The sequence below is a fragment of the Leptinotarsa decemlineata genome, unplaced genomic scaffold (assembly GCF_025532065.1).
Source record: "Leptinotarsa decemlineata unplaced genomic scaffold, Ldec_3_MD MMD2_tig00000199_RagTag_RagTag, whole genome shotgun sequence".
In the NCBI taxonomy this organism is placed as follows: domain Eukaryota; kingdom Metazoa; phylum Arthropoda; class Insecta; order Coleoptera; family Chrysomelidae; genus Leptinotarsa; species Leptinotarsa decemlineata.
The window spans coordinates 6324008-6345753 of record NW_027412544.1 but is presented as its reverse complement, the minus strand read 5'-3'; the positions used below and the strand labels follow the sequence as shown (position 1 = coordinate 6345753).

The 21746-nt window shown below is 33.5% G+C and overlaps 3 protein-coding genes and 1 long non-coding RNA gene across 5 annotated transcripts; 2 read left to right on the top strand and 2 right to left on the bottom strand.

Annotated features, from left to right (window-relative positions):
* Positions 1-1451: 1451 nt before the first annotated feature.
* LOC141481395 (uncharacterized) lies at positions 1452-6311 on the top strand. 2 transcript variants are annotated; one of them, XM_074172844.1, is made up of 2 exons: positions 1452-1902; positions 5475-6311. In XM_074172844.1, the coding sequence occupies exons 1-2, from the start codon at positions 1555-1557 to the stop codon at positions 5739-5741; spliced, it is 615 nt and encodes a 204-aa protein (XP_074028945.1). In that variant the 5' UTR covers positions 1452-1554; the 3' UTR covers positions 5742-6311. The 2 variants fall into 2 exon arrangements, 1 of the variants encoding a protein (XP_074028945.1); XR_012464933.1 differs by lacking the exon at positions 1452-1902 and adding an exon at positions 2206-2341 and having other exon boundaries at positions 5475-5610.
* On the bottom strand, positions 2338-9611 carry LOC141481396 (uncharacterized). The gene is made up of 3 exons (XR_012464934.1): positions 9505-9611; positions 9121-9202; positions 2338-3205 (listed from the first exon to the last, which is right to left on the bottom strand). It is a non-coding gene; the product is annotated as an uncharacterized lncRNA (long non-coding RNA).
* Positions 6700-7667, bottom strand: LOC111505196 (inosine triphosphate pyrophosphatase). The gene has a single exon (XM_023159967.2). The coding sequence runs from the start codon at positions 7385-7387 to the stop codon at positions 6818-6820; it is 570 nt and encodes a 189-aa protein (XP_023015735.1). The 5' UTR covers positions 7388-7667; the 3' UTR covers positions 6700-6817.
* beta-PheRS (phenylalanine--tRNA ligase beta subunit) lies at positions 9520-19236 on the top strand. Its single transcript, XM_023159966.2, has 10 exons — positions 9520-9798; positions 9859-9914; positions 9969-10129; positions 11115-11454; positions 11511-11690; positions 11796-11971; positions 12025-12313; positions 16605-16818; positions 18148-18309; positions 18806-19236. The coding sequence occupies exons 1-10, from the start codon at positions 9741-9743 to the stop codon at positions 18955-18957; spliced, it is 1788 nt and encodes a 595-aa protein (XP_023015734.1). The 5' UTR covers positions 9520-9740; the 3' UTR covers positions 18958-19236.
* Positions 19237-21746: the final 2510 nt, after the last annotated feature.

Below are 21746 nucleotides of genomic sequence, written 5' to 3'. Positions count from 1 at the left end.
ATCCTTGCATTAAAAATAATCCGTAATAGACTCACACAAAGAAGCATTTGTATATATTACGGCTTTGTTCACTGTTTTTTTCTCAGTTTGTTTATATATTTTCATGAAGTTTGCATCAAAAATTTTCGAAAACACTTCTAATAGTTCTGACAAAGTTGTAGATTCCCTATTTTTCATTGGAACAGAACATATATTCATTTACAACAATGTCAAATATTGTAAATTAAATAAAAATTTGAGTAGATCGTTCATTAAACTTCAGATAAATATACTTTGGAGTGTTTTTATCCGAAAATAGGGATACCGTATGAGATTGAAGGCATTTTCCATGAGTTGAATTCTAGACTCATTCAGAAAAAGCCCATAAAAATGACGCAAAGACTAATTTATTCCTTGGTCAGCCAATACAATGGGTTTTCTGAAACAACATTATAGTCCTCATCTACTTTTATTCAAAATCTTGAGCTTTACCTTCCTATTCATTACATATGGAGCAGTAGAAGAAACCTTCTTTGTCCTGATTTTTTTTGCTGGATATAATTGATGTTAATTAGAGAGGATCATAAAATACGATAAATAAACACTATCACCATTGAAGAGTCTTTTCATAAAGAATGCAAGTACTGTATCATGTAAAAGAATATACTACACACACAAACACAACAAAAATGCAAGTTACTGCATTCTCTTAATTTTATCCTTTAATTTTATACCTGTACTACAATGTGGGGCTTAGATATGGACAGGACTATATGAATATGAAACAGCAATTAATAGCCCAATGCAAATGTTTACGAGATCCTGGGGAGTAATTAAAATTTATTTCAGTAATATATCTGTTTTCAATTTGTGTATTTCTACCTCAATATCAGTAGGGAGAAGTAGCTCACAACAAAATATTATCTACAATAGGTCACCCTGTAGAAAATGAATCAATTGGGTTCATATTCACATATCAGTTTTCGAACTAATTTGAAATATCTTTTTTTAATATTGTCAAGTACCTATAGTTATTCAGTGAAAGTAGTTATGAAGAGAGACATTTCCATTATAAAACTTCATCATAAATTTGGAAAGTTTCTAGGGGTCACTTCCTCCTGGAAAGAAAAGAACAATAAGAATAAGGTGACTTATTCCATACAGAAGGCATACATTCACGTCTTGCTACTGTCTGCAATAGTCGGTAGCGTTTTTTCTTTAATAAACAGATCACAAGTATTTTGGACGGACAGTTCTGTTTCGCAAATAACAACGGAATTTATTGAATGCCTCACAGAATTGTCTTTGATGGTTTCTACCTTTATGGGGGCATTAAATAACACCAACAAATGGAAAGAAATATTTTTCACCCTTCGAAAAATTGATGTTTTACTATCTAGAGAGAAATTCGATAATCACTCTCGTTACTGGTTGTTTTGTTTGAAAATACTGATTTGGCATATTATCTACGTGGCAATCCACGGTTATGAAATTCTTTTGTGGGTTTCAAAGCAAAAACCAGAAAGTGAAAATGGATACATTTTGTACAGAATTATCACATACTATCAGTTCTATATGACTTTTTTCGCAGTGAGTACGATAACAATGTTGCAGAAAAGATTCACTTTTCTTGAAAATCTCCTGAAAGATGTCGTAGCTAATGAATTTCTGATTATTTCGCAAGTTAGTAAGCAAAATGTTTTGATGAAAATCGCTACTATCAGAAAGACTTATGGAATGCTGGAGAGAATCGTTCGAAATGTCAATATAATTTTTGGATATTCGATTTTCTTTGGTACGGTGGCCAACATTTTAGTTCTTTTAGCCGATCTGAACTATATTGTAACATATAGTAATACCAACGATTTCGAATTCAATTACGGAGTTGATTTTATCAATGCCACCTATGCAACATTATATTCTGTGAGTATGAATTATCTTAAAATCATATTATTATTTATTTGTGAATTATTAATCGTGTTTATCATATTTTTTGGAATAATGTAACTATCAAAAACGAATAAAGAATGCGTTTGCATCAACGCATAGGTACGCGATGAAACATACCTACTTTTATATGGCATCCTGGCAAGAGAAAAATGAAAAGTAAACAGTTATCGCAGCCTTATTTTGGTGATAACTTACACTCAGTACATCGAAGAGAGATAGCTGAACAAACGTGAGTCGTCGGCTATTTCTTTATTTTCAGAGTGTTTGACAGCGTACATTATTTACATGTTTTTTATTGAAATGTTTCTACGGTTTCACTTTTTTTACAACACCGTAGCTTCATTGGTACATGAAGCTATGGTAAACGTGTCTAGAAAATTCTATTTGTAAAAATGTCTTAATTATTATCATGGTTAGTCTCAATATAATTTTCAAGTAACGGGGCAGTGTATTAATAATTTAATTTCACATCGTATTTATAAATTTTAACCTCAAATTACAAATGGCTCTACCGATTGTTAATGTTTTTACAGAATAATCCATAAAACTGCTGACGAATTTAATAAAATCGACCCAAAATAGTAACAAGGGGCTTTCGCTATTAGTGAATATCATTTGTTTATCAAAACGTTAGGTAATTCTGAGCAATAAACACATCGATTTATATTTTGCGATCCTGTTTAATTCAATTCTATCAAGTAATTAAAAATGATACTATTGGAATGATGCAAGCGGTGTGAATTCTAAGCTCTAAGAAATCGGGTAATTGGTTTCATCTTTTTTACTCTTTTTCTTATTATTTTTCCTTCGCCTTGTTTCTTCTTCTTTTCTTTCTACTGGGTGCAAGTAAATTGGTCTATCAGAGATGTGTCAGATGTTTCCTCGATATCTTACTAATCCCATATGTATGACCATTCATCATTGGAGCTCAACTGGCCTTGAGAACTGGCTAATGCGCTAATGAATAAAACTAACGAACTTTTTTCAGCCACATTTGGCATTTTACATATACAAAAAAAATTGTTAAGTAGTTTTTCCAGTGCAGCATATCATTTCTATAGTTTAACCATAAAATAATTTAGGTACTGCATTTCATGATATAGTCCTCTAACTCTCTTTTTTGTTCTTCAGGAAATATAGTCTTTCTGCCAGTTTTTGGCTCCTTTATAACTTCTTTCTTGAGATAGTCATGTATAGTACTTTTCGGAACAGAATAAACAGCAGCTGCTTTTCCAAGTGAAAGTGTCTCAGTCTTTCTTTGGTAATTTCATGGCATCTAAAATATAGTCAGTCAAATATAAGTATATTTTAAAATACATCATTAACAATTTCATATAGGTACAGGGCAGAAAACAAGGATATATAATAAAAAAGGATATAAAATAAACTATATGAACTATACGGTGTGTACCTAGGGGTAATTGCGGATGGCCGGAATTACTCTCCTAAAATCACCCACTATTAGCCGACACACACAATAGGTACCACAGCCACAAACCAATATTTTTATTTGAGGTTGTAATAGCGTGGTGCACGCGGTTACTCACCAAAAACATTGTTAAATGATACATTAATTCGAAAAAATAATGTGACCTTTCTATGTAATACCAAAAATATTATACACCTATTCAATTTTAGTAAAAAATATATATGAAATTGTTGATAAATCTTTAAATAAATATACCTTGTAAAACGAGCGCGTCGTCACTTCACCTCTTATGCGCGGCACTACGTCTGGGATGGACTCACGATTGCATCACTCGGAATATCTTTCATTCTTTTCTAACATAGTAAAATAACATACACGTCCGCGATTACCCCGCGTCCGTGATTCCCCCACCATCCCCCAATTGTTAAAAAAAAACAAACACTGGCTACCAATTCATGTATGCGTTTTTCTCAAGTCATTTTATTATCTACACATTCAATAAGAAAAGGAGGTGATACCATTATAAGACATTGTTTTGCATTTTCGAAAAATATATGGATGTACATAGTTGGGCTTCGAAACTTTGTTTGCTTATATGTTTCTTCTCTACATGATTCTAGTTTTGTTTTGAAAATTCTCTCTACTCTCCACAAAAACTTCGATCACCCATCAGGCAATTTAAACTATAAATATTGGTCTTATACCTACTGCAATTGTTTTTGAGATACTTATTCGCGAGAAACGAGTCCATATTTTTTGTTTAAAATATTGTATATAACTTTGTTTGGCTTGAATCGTTAATTACTGTGTCCGAAATTACGAATCGAATAATAATCTAATTATAATTTTCTGTTCATTCAAATTATAGAACAGATGGCTAGATCAGCGAACATGTTAAGAAGGCATTCTATCCATGAGAAAATAAAAATATTGAGGACTAAAAGTAATCTAATCTGAAGAGATTATTTCATGAACCTATAAAACCTTTCCATGATCTACTTTGATCGAAAATCAATCATGAAAAGTCTAAAATTATATTTTGATTACAACTCGTCATTTGATGCTAAAAATCAATAACACTATTCATGATAATTACAAATTTGCACACTATAGAATTTATTTCCAATACGCGTTTCACTGCAACAGTTACTTTCTCAGTTGGACTGGTGACCAGGGCCGTAGCGAAAAGAAAAGCCAGACAGGGGAGGGAATCCAAATTTTCCCAACCCCACCAGCAAAATTTCCCAACTTTCGAAAAAATGAAAGCCGAGAGATTTATAGTTACTACTATAATATATTAATTTTCTTACTTAGCTATCCAAAGATTTATGCCCGTTAGGGCATAAGCATTCAGCACCAAATTTTCCCAACCCCACCAGCAAAATTTCCCAACTTTCGAAAAAATGAAAGCCGAGAGATTAGTTACTAGTATAATATATTAATTTTCTTACTTAGCTATCCAAAGATTGGCTGAATGCTTATGCCCGTTAGGGTATGTACAAACAAAAATAAATTTTGGAAATCATAAAAATAATAATGGGAATTATTTTACTTTGGACCTAGGTCCTTGGTCTTCCACCATATCTACCATGTATAGGAATATTCAATACAAATTAAAGGAAACAACACTTAAATAATATTGTGCTTATTGTTTTCTAGTATTATTTTTTTATTTTCACGGCCCGAAATTTCCCAACTTTTCCAAGTCGAAAAAACAGCGAAAAGTTGGGAATTTTGTAAAATTGTCACCTCAAAAGTTGTGGACTGTTCTCTTACTTGGGAAACAAACAAAACAAACAACTCAGAATTTCAAAGTATGGAATCTCCAAGTTATGCATGTTGGGAAATCCCAACCTTCTCCTGGTTCTTTCCCTTTTCTTATTACCACTCCCTTACTTTCCTCTCATTTTTATTTTTTTAATTATTCACTTTTTTACTATTATTTTTTTTCTATTTTCACGGCCCAAAATTTACCAACTTTTTCCCAAGTCGAAAAAGCAGGGGGGGGGTTCCCCCCATGGCGACGGCCCTGCTGGTGACCATGAGTTGCATTGATCACAAACTACAAATTTCTCAAAAAAACATGAAATTGTTTATATATATTTTTCATTTTCAGCTTTCAACAGTAGCTATAGTTATGGCATGCAATGGAGTGGAGAAAACTGGTCGTAACATAGTTACTATATGTTATCTGAGTCATCACGTACTAGAAAAGTCGCCAATCCGAGACGAAATCCTTTCCTTTGCTGATTTTGCAGAACATCTGATTCCACAATTTTCTGCCGCAGGTTTCTTTCAGGTCAATCAAAAAGTACTTTCGTCTGTATTTTCAGCGGTCATTACTTATTTTATAATCATTATTCAGTTCAATAAAGCTGTATGAAAAAAATTTCGCAAAAAAGAATGGCTATAGGAGTAAATATCAATTGCTGACTTATTTAATGGATATAACTTTTGTAATAAGGAGTACTGATTTGATTTCCACATATATCATGGAAGCAAAGCAAATATTTTTCAGTAATTGTTACTGTGTACTATTTTGTGAAAGAAATTTTATACTTTTTAACGAGAGAAGTTAATAAATATTATTATTATTATTATAATCATAACCCCTGGAACGAAAAGTACTTTGCAATAGTTCCCCACAATATAATTTTTGTATGCAAAATTTAACTGCTAAATTCAAAAATGTAAAAATATATTAGATTTTCCATTTGAAGTTGGGATAAGTTTCTGCAAAACTAGAAATATTACAAAAAAATGTTTTATATAGGTACAAAAAATCCAAATTGTAATTGTACCATTATTTGAAGCACTGAATCATTTTACACTCAGTATACTTTATTAAACATAGTTTATCATTTTTTTTTGTCAAAGGAAACAAATTACCACGCCACAAATGCAAATGATTTTTCAAATAAATACTATAATATATAACATAGTTTTGATATTCACTTGCCTATGAATAAATAATATTACAGAATATTTGCTTCTTTGTTGTATTGTCTAGCTTTTTTGTAGAGCCTCAATCGAATAATTCATTAAATGATCAAAAAAATATAAATATTTCGCAAAACTAGTTTGAGATATTTTCAATTTGGACTTCTGTTGCTAAAAGTTGAAAGGAAAAACTTCCTACTGAAATAAGTACTTTCAATTAGTCTTTTTTATAAAGTTCAAAATTAACTTTCTCAACCTGAACTCTTGCATTCAAAAAACTCTTCAATTCAAGAAAAATCAATTGATGTTAAATACTGTATTTCTTTCAAGTAAAACCAGAATTTAAATATTTTTGGGTTATCTATGACTTGATTTTCTAATTGTTTCAATTGAAAGGGGCATTTTTATTTTAAACTTTATTGCTCTATCTTACTTCCTATCGAAATTTTCCACATTTTTTTGTATGAAATGCATAAGTTAAACCCAAAACCTTATTGTTTCTTATTCACATTTCATCTATTATATTTCAGATTTGGTAAAATATTTTTTCAACAAGTCAAGTGCCTTATATCTATGAGATATTTTATTTTTCTCCTCTTTTGGCATTTCAGCATAGGTAAGATCGAATCCATTAGGTTGAAAACAAGGGTCCCACCCGAAATCACGGGGACCTCTGGGGCTTACAATTGTTCCATCAGTTCTTCCTTGAAAAAGTATCACTTCATCCTTTTCTCCCCCTGGGTGATAAGCGAAGGTGCAAACAGCTTGAGCTGACTTGTCTTCAAATCCATGTAACATTTTATGTAAACCTTCTGGTCCCATTTTTTCTAAGAACCATTTAACGTAAGGGCCTGGAAGGCCTTTTAGGGAGTTGAAACACAAAGCTGTATCTTCTACAATTACTGGTCCCATTACTTGCCTGTGGGCCTCCTTCGCTTTTCCAATAGAAATTTCATTCAATTCACCTTGTAGCTCTGGGAGGTCTAGTTTTTTATTTACTATTTGTTTAGGAAAATCTGATCCTAGTATTAGAATTACTTCTTCTAGTTTTTTGGCGTTTCCAGTAACGAATGTAATAGGTTTGGACATTTTGTTCACCTGTTATTTAAAATTTTTTCAATCTGTAAAAATCAAATCTGAAACTGATTCCTGAAATGATGAAAGCAAAAAATTGATTTTATGCCTATCAATCAAGATAGGTGTCGGATTCTTTTGTTTAAACTAGTCAAAGGTGTACTCCTTGCAACTAGTCCGTACTCCGTATTTCAGTAGATCCAGTAATAAAAAACAAAATATTTTTGATAATATAATATTATCAGTTGTTTTGAGACAGTACAATGACTGTGGTTGAAGTTTGGCTCTGTGCTGTGATCAGTGATGCAATATTAAATATGGACTAGCCATTGAAGAGAGAACAGTAACTCTACAACTAAAAGGAGAGATTGTCGATTGTCGTCCTGGCGGGTATATGGTCTGTGCATTACCGTCCTCATACGTCTCGATGTTTTACGTGTTGCATATTTCCATGGCCAAGACGAGTGATCCGCAGGTGGAATATATGTAAAAGTGACGTCACGCTCAGTTCATATTGTCATTACTCTGGCTGTGACTATTCAGGAAATCATTTGTTTGGCAGTGACAGATGTCAAAGTTTGATCGTGTTTCACCTACTAGTAACGTTTCACAATTAGGCGATTTTCAGTATTTTGAATTTCAAATTCTTATTTGTGACTAAATAATGGTGTAAATATTTGTGGATCGTTAGTGATCCGTGTGACTTTTGTTGAACACTGTCACTAACGATGTCACTAACCAGAGCACTATTAGGACGAACAGGAAACATACTTTTTTAGTTCAAACTTACTGAAACAATTAGAATATATTTTTATGAAGTATATCTATATCTTAGGCATAACCCACAATAACCATTTTTTATCCTCAATAACTAATGGCTTATTTACAAAGCGATTTTAAGCAATACAGTATTGATCCTTATTCAATTGAGTACCTTAAATACATTGTGCATTCAATATAGATCAATATGGCCCTTTACAACATGTAATTTGAATGAATATTTTCGAAGATTTAAAATGCAGGGATACACCCGTGTGGAGCCGGGGCGAACCGCTAACTGTAACTGTATATCGGAAAAAAAGAGGTTTATGTATGATTTAACAATATGTTTTGTGATTGGGTTGAAATATGACGAATTTATTTGTGAGAAGTCGCGGAAGTGGTGCTATCCGAGGAGCTTTTATTAAAAACGTTTCCTAAATTCCGAGATAGAATAGAACATTGCTCAATTTCTCATTTCCTTCAATTTTACGGGATGACATATTTCTATCTTTGAAAAATAACCTGGCTATAACCATTTTCAATTTCAAATTAATGGTCAGATATAACGTGGTATTTGCAAAGCTATTCAGACAGATATGACACATTCGCTGATTTTACATCTGATTCCAGAATTTTCGGTCGCAGGTTTCTTTCAGGTCAATCAAAAACTACTTTTTTCTGTATTTTCAGCGGTCAATACTCATTTTATCATAGTAAATATATGTTATCTTAGTCATCACGTACTTGAAAAGTCGCCGATCTGAGACGAAATCCTCTGGTTTGCTGATTTTGAAGAACATCTGATTTCACACTTTTCTGCCACAGGTTTCTTTCAGGTCAATCAAAAAGTACTTTCGTCTGTATTTTCAACGGTCATTACTTATTTTATCATCATTATTCAGTTCAATGAAGCTATATGACAGAAATTTCGCAAAAAAATGGTTATAGGAGAACATATCAATTCCTGCCTTATTTAATGTATATACCTTGTGTAATAAGGAGTACTGATTTGATTTCCACATGCCTAGATCATGGAAGACATCAAATATTTTTCAGTGGTCATTATCCCTGGAACGAAAAGTACTTCGCAATAGACTATACATACATCAATTGAATTTGTGTAGAACTCAAGGATTTTCAAAAATGTTATATTATTCCTGGTGACATTTATATAAGAGAGATATTGCAAATATTTTTCAGATTAATTTCATTGTTAATGAATAAACTGAATAATTTATTTCTATAAATTTTATTTGATCTTACATACAAACAAAAGAAAGTAGTATTCAGTTGTAAAATGTAACGCTGCACATTAATAAAAAAATTAAAACACTACAAAATAAGTATATGCTGTAAAATATAGCTCTTACCGTTATTGTAATGTAATTTTTTCGAATGAATACACAACACAAAATAAATAATTATAATACAAGGCAAGATGGATTTTTTTTCACTGTGAGACATCATTGGAATTAACCTAAAAAGAAACTAACCAAAGATACATAACCTCGTAATTAAAACGTTTTCTGTTGACGTGATAATCTTATTCCTATAAAATAATATTTGTATTTTTGAACTTCCAACTAGTTATTTGAAATATTGTGAAATGCCTACTATAGGAGTTAAGCGTGACTTATTATTCAAGTCCTTGGGCAAATCATACAGTGAGTACATCAGTCACAGTTAGCTTTCAAATATTAACATAGGTATTTTCCCTTTTGCAGCCGATGAAGAATTTCAAACTCTGTGTTTTGAGTTTGGACTAGAATTGGATGAAGTTGTAAGTAATACATGAAAACGACAGAAGCATTACTAATAATTTTTCATTCCGCAGACCACTGAAAAACAAATAATTTCCAAGGAGCAGGGTGAAGATTCAAACCTTTCAGCAAATGCCTCCGAAGATATTATTTATAGAATTGATATACCAGCAAATCGATATGATCTATTATGTTTAGAAGGTTTGGTTCATGGACTTCTTGTCTTCCAAGGAAAGTAAGTTAAATGTTGTTTTCCTGTAGTTGACTAAAAAGAAAATGCTAATGATGCAATTGCAGACTTTCTGAAGGCAATTTTGCAATCCTAATTTTGTGAATGAAAATTGAAAATCCAATATCAATTTTATTTTGGTTTAAATGTGACCTGTTGAACTGAGTCAGCTATATTTGATGCTACCTATGTAAATGTGACAACAAAATTGATAATGTAAACAGGAGAACTTTGTGTTTGGGAATGGAACGGAATATCTTTCCAAAACATTACTCAACTGAAAAAAACTAAAATGTGGAAGGTTAAATAAATACCCAAAAAACAAAAAAGTTTTTGTTTTGAATCAATCAAATAGAAGTTGTAAGAAATCATCTAGAACTATAGTACCATAAATAAATAATAAATTCTTTGAGTGAAAAATCTGAGTAATTGAAAGTGAGAAAAGTTTTTTAATAGAAGGATTCAATTTTGGTTCCATCAGCCTGACAGTTGATGAAGTAGAACCTCTTGACTTCTTTTAAAAAAGTTCAAATAAGCCTTAAGTTAACAACAAATAGACAAATAAGTGTACTTATGTAATTGCTGTAAATTTAGATTTTCCAAAAAGTGAAAGATTACTATTTTGTTCTTCCCGCTCAATGGTTAGGCAGGCAGAACTCCATGAATTTTATAAAAAAAAATAATAAACAGAGAGAGGGCTCAAAGAAAATAAACCCAAAATTATGGAGATTAGATTAGCAGATACAATTGGAACTTCTGGCTTTAATTAATCTAACGAAAACACTTTTTCCATACCAGAATTGAAGCTCTGTCTCCACTCCCATTTAGCTGACCAAATTCGTAATATTAAGAGATAACTAAAAATGGTCAGATCCTTAATTTCAAAGAATTTTTTTCATATGAGTTCCACTGGCATGACTGAGCTAGTATTGAAGTTAACCCTGTTATCTAAAAAATCAGTGAAAATATTCTATGTAAATAATAATTTCAGAATTCCACAACCAAAGTTTCGAGCACTCAAACCAGTAGAAAGCAATGTGGAAAAACTTATCATAAAACCAGACACTGCAAGAATTCGGCCTTACGCAGTGGCTGGCATTTTACGTAATGTAAAATTTGATCAGGATAGGTATAACAGTTTCATAGACTTGCAAGACAAATTACACATGAACATTGCTCGTAAAAGATCTCTAGTTGCAATAGGTACCCATGATTATGATACAGTTAAAGGACCATTCTACTATGATGCAAAACCCCCCAAGGATATCAAATTTATTCCTCTTAATCAAGCCAAGGAATATACAGCTGAGGAGTTGATGACTTTGTATTCGGTGAGTAAATAAAATAGTATATGACAAAAGAAAGGTGTTGATTGTGGTATTTCAAGACACATGCCCAACTGAAACAATATTTACCAATAATCAGGGATAGCCCAGTTTATCCAGTCGTGACAGATAGTAATGGCGTAGTCTTATCTCTACCTCCAGTTATCAATGGCAACCATACAAGGATAACACTTGAGACCAAAAATGTTTTTATAGAATGTACTGCTACTGATTTAACTAAGGTAATTATCAAAACAATATTTAGTATTATGATTTATAAACTACATAAAATCATAAAAAACTTACTTGCAATTTGTTCAACAAAGGTTTTCATGTTTCTTTTTTAGGCTAAAATTATTATTGATACTCTGGTATGTATGTTCAGTGAGTATTGTAATGAAAAATATGAAATTGAGTATTGCGAAGTTGTAAATACTGACGGAACTGCAGTTTTATACCCAGAATTGGATTATAGAACAGAAATAATATCTGTTAAGAAATGCAATAAAAGAATTGGTATTAAGTATGTTCCATAGATATTGATATTTTATTCATTCTTAACACTATTTGTTTCAGTGAATCTGCTGAAAGCATGGTCAAACTATTATCCAAAATGTGTTTGAGGGCTGAACTGACCAATAATCCTGATAATATTAAAGTCACTATACCGCCAACAAGACATGATGTAATACATGCTTGTGATATATATGAGGATGTAGCAATTGCTTATGGATATAATAATATAAAAAGAACTATTCCCAAAACTAATACGATTGGCCAGCAATTTGCTGTAAATAAACTGACAGATTTACTGAGAGGGCCGATAGCAGAAGCTGGGTTCACAGAAGCTTTAACTTTCACATTGGTAAGTGATATTGAAGTAATTAGGTATTTTGTGACAGAGATTCTGAAGAAGTTTATGCATCCGCTTCTGTCAACCTAGAGTTCAGAGATCAAACCAGTGATAATTTTTTTCACAAGAAAAACTGAGCTAATTTTGGATTGACTTACATCAAGTTTCATGGTCGACTCTAATTTAAATAAAAATGCTGCTCGTGATGTAGTCAAAGGAGTTACTAGCAAGGTTTATACTATACAATGTTAATAACTGGAGCAGTTGATGTCCTTGACAGAAAAAAAATGATATTCCATATTTTACTTATTTTTGAAAGTTCTAACAATTGGTCTCTATACGATTCTCTAAAGGACATACTGATGTCATCATTGCTCATCAGTACTCTAATAACAGCCTGTATATGAGGTACGGTAGAACATTGGTTAACTCAGTGAAGGTGAGTGATTTGAGTTTCTTGGGCGATTCAATTGATACAACATAGTTCAAAGAAGAACACATCTATACTGACTGTGAATACTACATTCACTTTGAATATTATGTCACCAATCCCTAGCCCAGTACTTACTAGGAGTGAAAACAATTCAAGCATAAATAAACAAGTTAGCTAAATAATGTAACAAATTAACGAATTAACTGTCTTATAAAAATTTATTTCCAACAATATTTCACTAATCACAGACAAATTTATTTACAACGCTTAGAAACTAACGCTTATTTTATTTTCACTATTTGAATTTCTTGTTTAGCCGCTCGATTCACTTTCTGAACTGCCCTCTTGGGTCGGGAAGCCGGGCTTATATCGGTCACGGTCCTTTCTAGAAATCTGTACTCGGTTCGGTGCTAGAGTTTTACCGGTGATTCCCGACTGCATTCTTTCGCAGTGATGTCATGTGTTTGTTCGCTGAGTCGGCTGGCATATCGGTCAGGGGCGGCTTCAGATTCGTTACATTGCCCTTTTCTTGAAGACGTTTCGCCCCAAAATATCATCCTTAGCGTGTGTCGATACCTGCAGGACTTTTCATATCTTCACTGTGAAGTTCGATGGAAGTAACACTCCATAGTCTTCATGCTCGGTCGTGGAAGATGGTTACTGCACACCATAATCTTGATGCCGCTGGATCTGAATATCGTTTTCAACATGCTTCTGACAATTCTCCAATTCAGCTTGTCGAGCCCAGAGGCTAATTTCGGAATTGCCAAGTCCACAAGATTCTTGTCGAGCATCGTGTCCCTCAATCTGGTAAGACTTCTTCAGACATCTTCATAGGACGGTTTGACTCGAGAATAATTTTTGGTCATCAACTAGAAAATGTTTCTTCTGGTCCTTCTTCATCTGTAGCACTCCTCCGACTTCTGGATTCTGTTCTCGTAATGTTGGAGCGTAATCAACTGGAACCTTGAAAAGGTCTCGTGGCTCTTCTTGAGTTACCTGTCGTCTGTTCCTGGGTACCACTGTCTGGCGCCTTTCCTCTCCACCGTCTTCAGACTCCAACACCCGCTTCAGAACCCCGTTTTCCAAGGTAAGGGAGTTTCATTGGGCCCAGTATGACTTAACCGCTGGCGAATAACCTGCTACCTACTGCCACGATGGTCTTTGATTAATTTTCCTACATCCGATGACTAAACCAAGATCTGGGTAGTTTTCTTGCTCTTCCTTGATCTTATTATCCTCCCAATTATCTACAGCTGTAGTTCTACAAATAGCTGCTTCCTTCTCTTCTGCTCGTCGGTAATGTGAGCAGTCATCGGGACATGGTCTCTGTGACAGGGCATCTGCGTTTTTTACGGGGGCTTACTGATTTGGTGTTGGTTCTTTGAATGCTTGGACATTTGCTACGCACATGCCCAACAGTTCCAACATATTATTTGTTTTCTCTCGAGCAACACTTCTTTTATTACCTTTCTAATGGTGTCCTCAATATCAGTAGGCACCTGTCCATCTTTCTCGATAGTTCGAGCTTTGTTCTGGTTCTTGCAGGATTGTTTTGCAGCCTCAAATTCCGAAGCGCTTGCCAGTGCATTCACGAGATGTTTGGGACGAGCTAGTGTCAATTTGTCTAAAAAATATGTTTTTCTATTAATCAGCTGTCGCCCCCATACGAACGACAACTCTCAGAAGTTGAGAAACTTGTACGAGCTAAGGACTAACGAGGTCTTACCTTTTAACGTGTGATTCCTAACACGGTTACAGAATCATCCCAGCTTCAACCAGATAAATTCTCTTGAGAAAAATATCTGGTCGAGGCAGGAATCGAACCCACGGTCTTCCGATCGTGAGTAGGGTGCACTACCACCGCGGCCAATTCCTGTCTCGTTTCTTGGTCGGGAAGTCCGTCCAAGAATGCCTGGATTGCTAACTGCTACATTACATTTTCCGGTGTAGCAGGATATGCCAGACGAACCAATCGAGCAATGTCGTCTTCAAATTCCTGTAGAAATTCTCCTGATTTCTGGCAGCGGTTCTTCAGCTGTGAAAGGTAAACGTGTTCTAGGTAGGCCTGCCCATACCGTAGCTCAAGATGATTTATATGTTGGTCATAGTATTCCTGTTCTTGGTCCGTGAGGGTTTGCAAAATATTCGTTGCTTCCCCACGCAACGCCAGTGTTAATGCTACCACCTTTTCTCCTGTTTCGGGATTTTCCCCTGATTCAGTCAAGTAATCCCTCAGTCTCTTCTGGAGCACTGATTTCTTTCCAGAACAATCTATCTCCCTCTCCTCCAATTCTTGCTTAAATTTGGCGACTTTCGAATCCGCTAGGCGCACTTTCCTCGAACATATTTTGTCTCTTATTTACTTTTACAAGTCTATTTTTCGCAAGAAAGGTTTATCAGTTTATATTTCCGTAGTCCGGTACTGCTCACTTCGCGAAACACAACGAATCACCAGTCTCTCTGTGCGAACAAATAAGTCTTATAGTCAATTTCCTCACAATACAAAGATTGTCCACCAAGCGCTCACAGATTTATTTTACAAATCCACTTCTGATCACCAATTGTAACAAATTAACGAATTAACTGTCTTAAACAAAATTTATTTCCAACAATATTTCACTAATCACAAACTATTTTATTTATAACACTTAACACTAACGCTTAATTTATTTCTACTGTTTGAATTTCTTGTTTTGCCGCTCGATTCACTTTCTGAACTGCCCTCTTGGGTCGGGAAGCCGGGCTTATATCGGTCACGGTACTTTCTAGAAATCTGTAGTCGGTTCGGTGCTAGAGTTTTACCGGCGATTCTCGACTGCATTCTTTCGCGGTGATGTCATGTGTTTGTTCGCTGAGTCGGCCGGCATATCGGTCAGGGGCGGCTTCAGATTCGTTACAATAATTAACTAAAATTAACTAGGTTGGTGACAAAATTTATGGTCAAAAAGGCATTACAAAAAAAAAGAAATAATTATGAAACTCATCCAATTCATCAGCTACCGCCTCTACTGTGAACTGGATGGTAGGAATAGTACTACCTCAAATTACAAGATGTAACAGATACTATCACAGTTTTGGATTTCAAAACTTTCTTGATTATAATATCTAACCTCGAATAAAGTCCATAAAATAAAAAGGCCTGGAGGACAGAGAAAGCTATGACTCCAGAATAATTTACAGATATTTTGTCTTTATCTTCAATAGAGGGTGGCCTTAAGAGTCTGATTTGAACTCCTTGTCTCTTTCGAATAAGGAAACTCCTACTAAATACACTTGGTAGTTGTTAAGAATGGAACACGGTAATTCAGTCCTCAATCAGAAGTAATATTGAAAAATAACCCAAAACTCGTATTTTCACAATCAATATATTAAACACACATAGCCAATGACACAGGATTTCTCAGAAACTTATTTTAATTTAATTTATTGCCTGTAGGCAGCAACTAGATATGGTATCACTTTATGAGAAATACACTATACCAATCCATAGGGCAGCTATATGCCACCAGATGTAAGCTGAGATCCCAAATGGGAAATATGCATATGACTAATGCCTAATCAGCTTTTGGCAGGCCCTGCATCTGACGTGGGGACCCTCTATACCCATCTCATGGGTAGATGCAAGTATTGCAAACACCAGCCTGATTGGCCATGGTGATTTGACGCGAAAATAATATATGGTACCATTCACTGACATTTGAGCTACGATATTTTACTTTTGGAAAAACATTTGAGGCTATCATTGAAAGGTATAAAAAGTCTACAGTATGCTCTTTAAGATAAAGGTAATAAAATAAATAATATTTGAAAATAATTACTATTGATATCATTGAAGATGATTTTCCATACTATACTTTCTCTTTTCAGTGTTCAAGAGATGATATCTCGACCAAGTTGGGCCTTGATTCTATTGATCAAGTACCTGCAGTTCATATCTCTAACCCAAAAACCCTTGAGTTCCAAGTCTGTCGAACTACACTTTTGCCAGGTATCCTGAAAACAATTTCAGCTAATAAGAAGATGCCTCTACCAATAAAAATATTTGAAATATCGGATGTTGTACTTAAGGACTCTGAAGCAGGTAAGTTCTGTTATACCTCCATGATATTGCTCGTGGTCTCCTGATTCAATATATTCTTGTCATGAATAATAAAATCTTAGAAATATTGTTATTACTGATTTTTTTCCAACCTCATTTTCATTTGAATCTTTATTTTCATCAAGTGAATTTTATTCATATATGTGTCATATTGTTAATAATAGCGATAGTAATTTGTTTATCTGAGGATCTTACAAATGATATCATACATGCCACAAACAAAAACGAATATATAAAAGAGTATTTGAAAAATGTCAACAAATTGAGTAAAATAAAATAAAAATTCAGTTGAAGCCTTAATTCATCACTTCACTTTTATTTTATTATTCATTTCTTGTTATTTGAAACTAAAATATCATGTGATCAAAAAGTTCTGGCTCATCTGAATATTATTGCTGGTAAAATATTTTTCAAAGAAGCAGCAAAGCAAAGAAAACCTCAAATGGATATCTTTATTTTGACCTCGGCAATGACTTCATTGGTCATTTGAAGGTCAACTTTAAAGTTAATTTTCTACGTCAATAAGCAAAAGAGCCAAAAAACTTTGTTCTAATATGTTCTTGATGTCATAGGTTCGTTCCACTTTTCCCAAAGATCAATAGGTTATTCAAACTCAAACAAGGTAAATGAAAAAGAAAATGAAGAAATATAAATAGTGAAAACTCGATATCAGTCCTGAAAACTATGTGATTGATTTTACAATGTTGAAAAACGATATTAGAAGTATAACACTTAATAACATTTGTGAACTTGAAATTGTTTTAATAAACTATACAGTTCAGATAGTTGTGTCATGAAGAGATAAATGTAATAAAATAATATCATTCCGAGAATTTATTACTTTGTTCTTTACTGGTTTTTCAAACTGCAACTGACTTGCTGTTTTGCCCATTGTCCCTTTTGCCATATTTTTTTTCATAAGCTTCAACTTGTAAAAGTGCGTCTTATGAAGCATTCAGAAATACATTTTCCTGGTAATGAGAGTATTTTGTTCCCAACTCTGTTTTTGAGTGCTATGAAATTTCTTTAATTTGTTGTTGAGCCCTCTATTATCCGCGCGAGAAGATTTTAATGTTCTGGCTTCTGTTCCACTTTCCATGTAAACAAATCATATGACGCATGGTTCAAGTAGGACGTTCATTTCGCTTGGAGTTCAAAGTTTGATTTATTTCAAAACCTTCTCGCCCCGTGAGCGGAGAGCGAAAAGGTTGCAAATTTCAGTTTCATCAAATTGTCTAATAACGTCCAACTGGAATATGTTATATTTTGTTATATTTTGAATTTGATGCTCATATGGATTTTCTTCTGCAGAGGTAGGTGCCAGGAATGAAAGAAGGATATGTGCAGTTAATTGCAACAGAACTGCAGGATTCGAAATTGTTCATGGGTTACTAGATAAAATAATGTTACTCCTGGAGGTATCATGGTCCCGTAAGAAAGATTCTGTTGGATACTATTTGAAAGCAGCAAATGGTAAGACATCGATATTAAGTCAAGATAGCCTATACTTCAATACTGATGATAAAATGTTTGGTGTGATATTGAAAAAAGGAAGGTATGGCGTATTATTAAATGTACATGTTTGGACCTTATTATTGGACCTTCTGATCATAATAGCACCGTGTGATGAATAAAACTATTTATATTTCTATTTCTTGTACTTTCAACAAAGGTTTCTGGTTCAACAGTCCAAATCTCATCCTCTTTAGTCTTAGGGGCTGCTCGGGAACTGAACACTAAACCAGTAAAAATTAAATGTACATATTTATTAACGTATTCCAAAAACACTTTATTGTGAGATTTTCACTGGCGTGTCACGCCAGATGAAGCCATTGTATGGCGAAACACGTGTTGCGTTTTTGTAAAACAATTTAGTGAAAATCTCACAATAAAGTGTTTTTGGAATACGTTAGTTATGGATTTTCATCAAGTATCGGCCGATTCCATTAATACATATTTATTTTTGCAGATCCTGCTTATTTCCCAGGAAGATGTGCAGAAATAATCTGTCATGGAACACCAATAGGCAAAATCGGTGTCTTGCATCCTGATGTATTATCTAAATTTGATCTTACAAATCCATGTTCAGCCCTTGAGATAAATATTCAATCTTTTGTTTGAGTCTAATTGATAGATGAGTTGTTTCAAATAAAGTTGGGAGATATAATTGGTGTCAACAAAAATCAAAATAAAAAATTGATTTGTACTTTGGTTTCATTATTTATTATTTTATTCAATTGACATTGATATTTTGTATATAGAAAAATATAGATGTTTCATCATAAATTTGTTGCCTATGAGATGACTCCTTCTTTTGCTAAATATTAATTATTTTTTGTTTTAATTTAACCTTTATATGTTTGAAACAGCGAATCTGAAATAAAGGTTTCTTTTATTAAATTCATTATTTTTTTAATTATCCTGTGGTTTTTCCTAGATTCTGTTTACTATTTTTAAAATGTGTGGATAGTTACTAATGAACATGTCAAAAATTAGCCGTCTGGACAAAGCATATTTTTATTTGATGGGATGCACAGCTGAGATTCACTGAGTTTTAGTATCACTATTTCTTCAGGAAATATAAGATATTTTTCAGTTCAGTTGATGAACTCATAATATCAAGTACAATATATTATAAAAAGTAGGGCTGGAACCTCTGTTGTAGAATAAATCCAAAACATGCACTTTTCCGTTTACATTCTTTTCCAGTTGTTAAATTGTAAAGGCTCTAATTCATTTGACATACACAAAAAAAAACTAAATTTCCAGATGGCATATGCGCTAGTCTACAATCTACATTAGGACAGTCTATGCTGACTAGTTGAGAACAAAACTTGGAAAATATCTTTGGGTGATCAGCAGAACGGAAGTGTACTCTTATAACATAAGTTATTCCAATATTTCGATAATAAATTAAATTTTATTCATTTATTCATCTTGTTATTAAATTATATATATATATATATATATATATATATATATATATATATATATATATATATATATATATACTGTTTTTTGAGGAATATCATTTTCCTCTTTTGATAAATTGGGTTTTGGCTGTATAAGGAATTGATGAACCTTTATATTCGACCATATTAAACTTTTTTATGCATTTCTCAATTAATGTTCTCTTAAACAAATAGATGATTTTCAAGCTTTTTTCATTTCTATAACTAAATATATAATTTTATCGCCAACTGTTAGATCTTTCATTTCAAATTTCATAGAAAGTTTAGTTTCAACATTGACTACCTCTACGTGAACCTTTGAAATAACAATCAAGTCAAAGATCAACAAGAGAATGTGTAAATCCTTTGGAAGTGCCCTGAAATACCTGGAAGTCTTTGTACACATATTAGGTATATACAGATTTTATTTTCTACACCTACCTACATCTCTGTGTCTATAGTTTTTGGAAAATTATGTATGACAGGAGAACGTAATCTCAGAACGAGAAAGATACATAAACTCGTGATAATAAATAATTTAAATATCATCACACCCCGTCTAGGAACTTTACTATTCTGTGATGGAACCTGTATATCCATAAAAGTTCATCAGAAATAGAAATTTTAAAATATAATCATTATAAAAATTATCCCTTTTATGAAATTGCACTTGAAAAATAAAAAGCATATGCAATTAAGTAGTCAAATAATCGTGTTTTAGACTTCAACTTGCAACGAACGGTTGGGATTTACCGCCTACAATTTGAGGCATCAGTTAACGCAAACGGCTGGTTAGAAAATAAAGGAACCTCTGCATTAGTGCTATCCTTGCGAGGGCTCTGTAAGTACTGCATAACATTCCAGAGAGCAGCTAGAGTCTAAAAATAGCAAAATGTCAGCCTGCAACAAGGAATCATTTAAAAGATTGTAACACCCTCTTCACTGGTAAAATATTATTTCTCCAAATGCTCTGAGATTGTCTCTATTCCAAATCAAGACACATACGACATCATATGCAGTAGATCGGCACAATAAAACAATTAGGAAGTATGTGTTTATGATTGTCTCAGAAAACGAACTTGGGGACATGCTAGCATTCCTCCATTGATGTTAAGAACTAGAAGGAAAATGAAACTACCTTCAGACCTACTTTTTGGTTTGCCACTAGGAATGTATTCCCGAGCCGAGCCAGATACCGGAGGCTATCTAGCCGTGCCTAGCTTTTGGGCCATTTTGAGCTATTTCGGGTTCTGATCCCTTTTCACCTCTTACAGGTAGATTTATACAAAATCCACGTGTAGGTGTCCACAAATATTAGTGGTTCAGAGCGTCCAGCTCCTTTTTTTCTGCCTTTCAAGGGTCGATTTTTGCCAATCCCTGACATTACCTACATATCAGTACCAAAGGTTGTAAACTGTTTGTTTATCTGGTGGAGAAAAAAATGACTTTCAGAATGGTAGAAGCAATATCTAAAAATGGAATTTATTTTTAATGTCATCTTCATTTTTTCAAATTTCAACATTTTCAATGTGCGCGTATGCATGATTGACTTTCATAATGTTACAAAGGACGACATGTTTTTTCCTCAGGGCGAAGGATATCTTAAAAAAAAAACACATTTCTTACCTTGGCGTTGAATAAGAGCTTTTTGTTATGACTGAGCGTTAACAAATGAGTATTTTTTGTATAGAAAATGATGAATAATAATAGCCGGGCACAGCTCAATTCGACTCGAAGCTCGGCTCGATTTCGAACTAAGCGGGGATTTAAAAGTGGAGCCGAGCCAAGACAAAGTCAAAGCTCACTTCAGTAATACCGAGTTTTTCAATGAAATCAGGAAATGACTAGAAAAAGTTCACGAATTTATGAGACAATGTCTACGGATGAAAATGCGGTTTGGCAAGAAACTACGTCTATAGATAAAAGGTAAACTGGAACCTCTTGTGTAGAATAAATCCA

Excerpts from the sequence above, each read along its gene's own strand:
- LOC141481395 (XM_074172844.1), top strand. The coding sequence starts at position 1,555 with ATGACTTTTTTCGCAGTGAGTACGATAACAATGTTGCAGAAAAGATTC. Across the intron at positions 1,903-5,474 it reads CCTATGCAACATTATATTCT|CTTTCAACAGTAGCTATAGT; the intron begins GTGAGTATGAAT and ends TTTCATTTTCAG.
- LOC111505196 (XM_023159967.2), bottom strand. The coding sequence starts at position 7,387 with ATGTCCAAACCTATTACATTCGTTACTGGAAACGCCAAAAAACTAGAA.
- beta-PheRS (XM_023159966.2), top strand. The coding sequence starts at position 9,741 with ATGCCTACTATAGGAGTTAAGCGTGACTTATTATTCAAGTCCTTGGGC. Across the intron at positions 9,799-9,858 it reads GTCCTTGGGCAAATCATACA|CCGATGAAGAATTTCAAACT; the intron begins GTGAGTACATCA and ends TCCCTTTTGCAG. Across the intron at positions 12,314-16,604 it reads AAGCTTTAACTTTCACATTG|TGTTCAAGAGATGATATCTC; the intron begins GTAAGTGATATT and ends TTCTCTTTTCAG.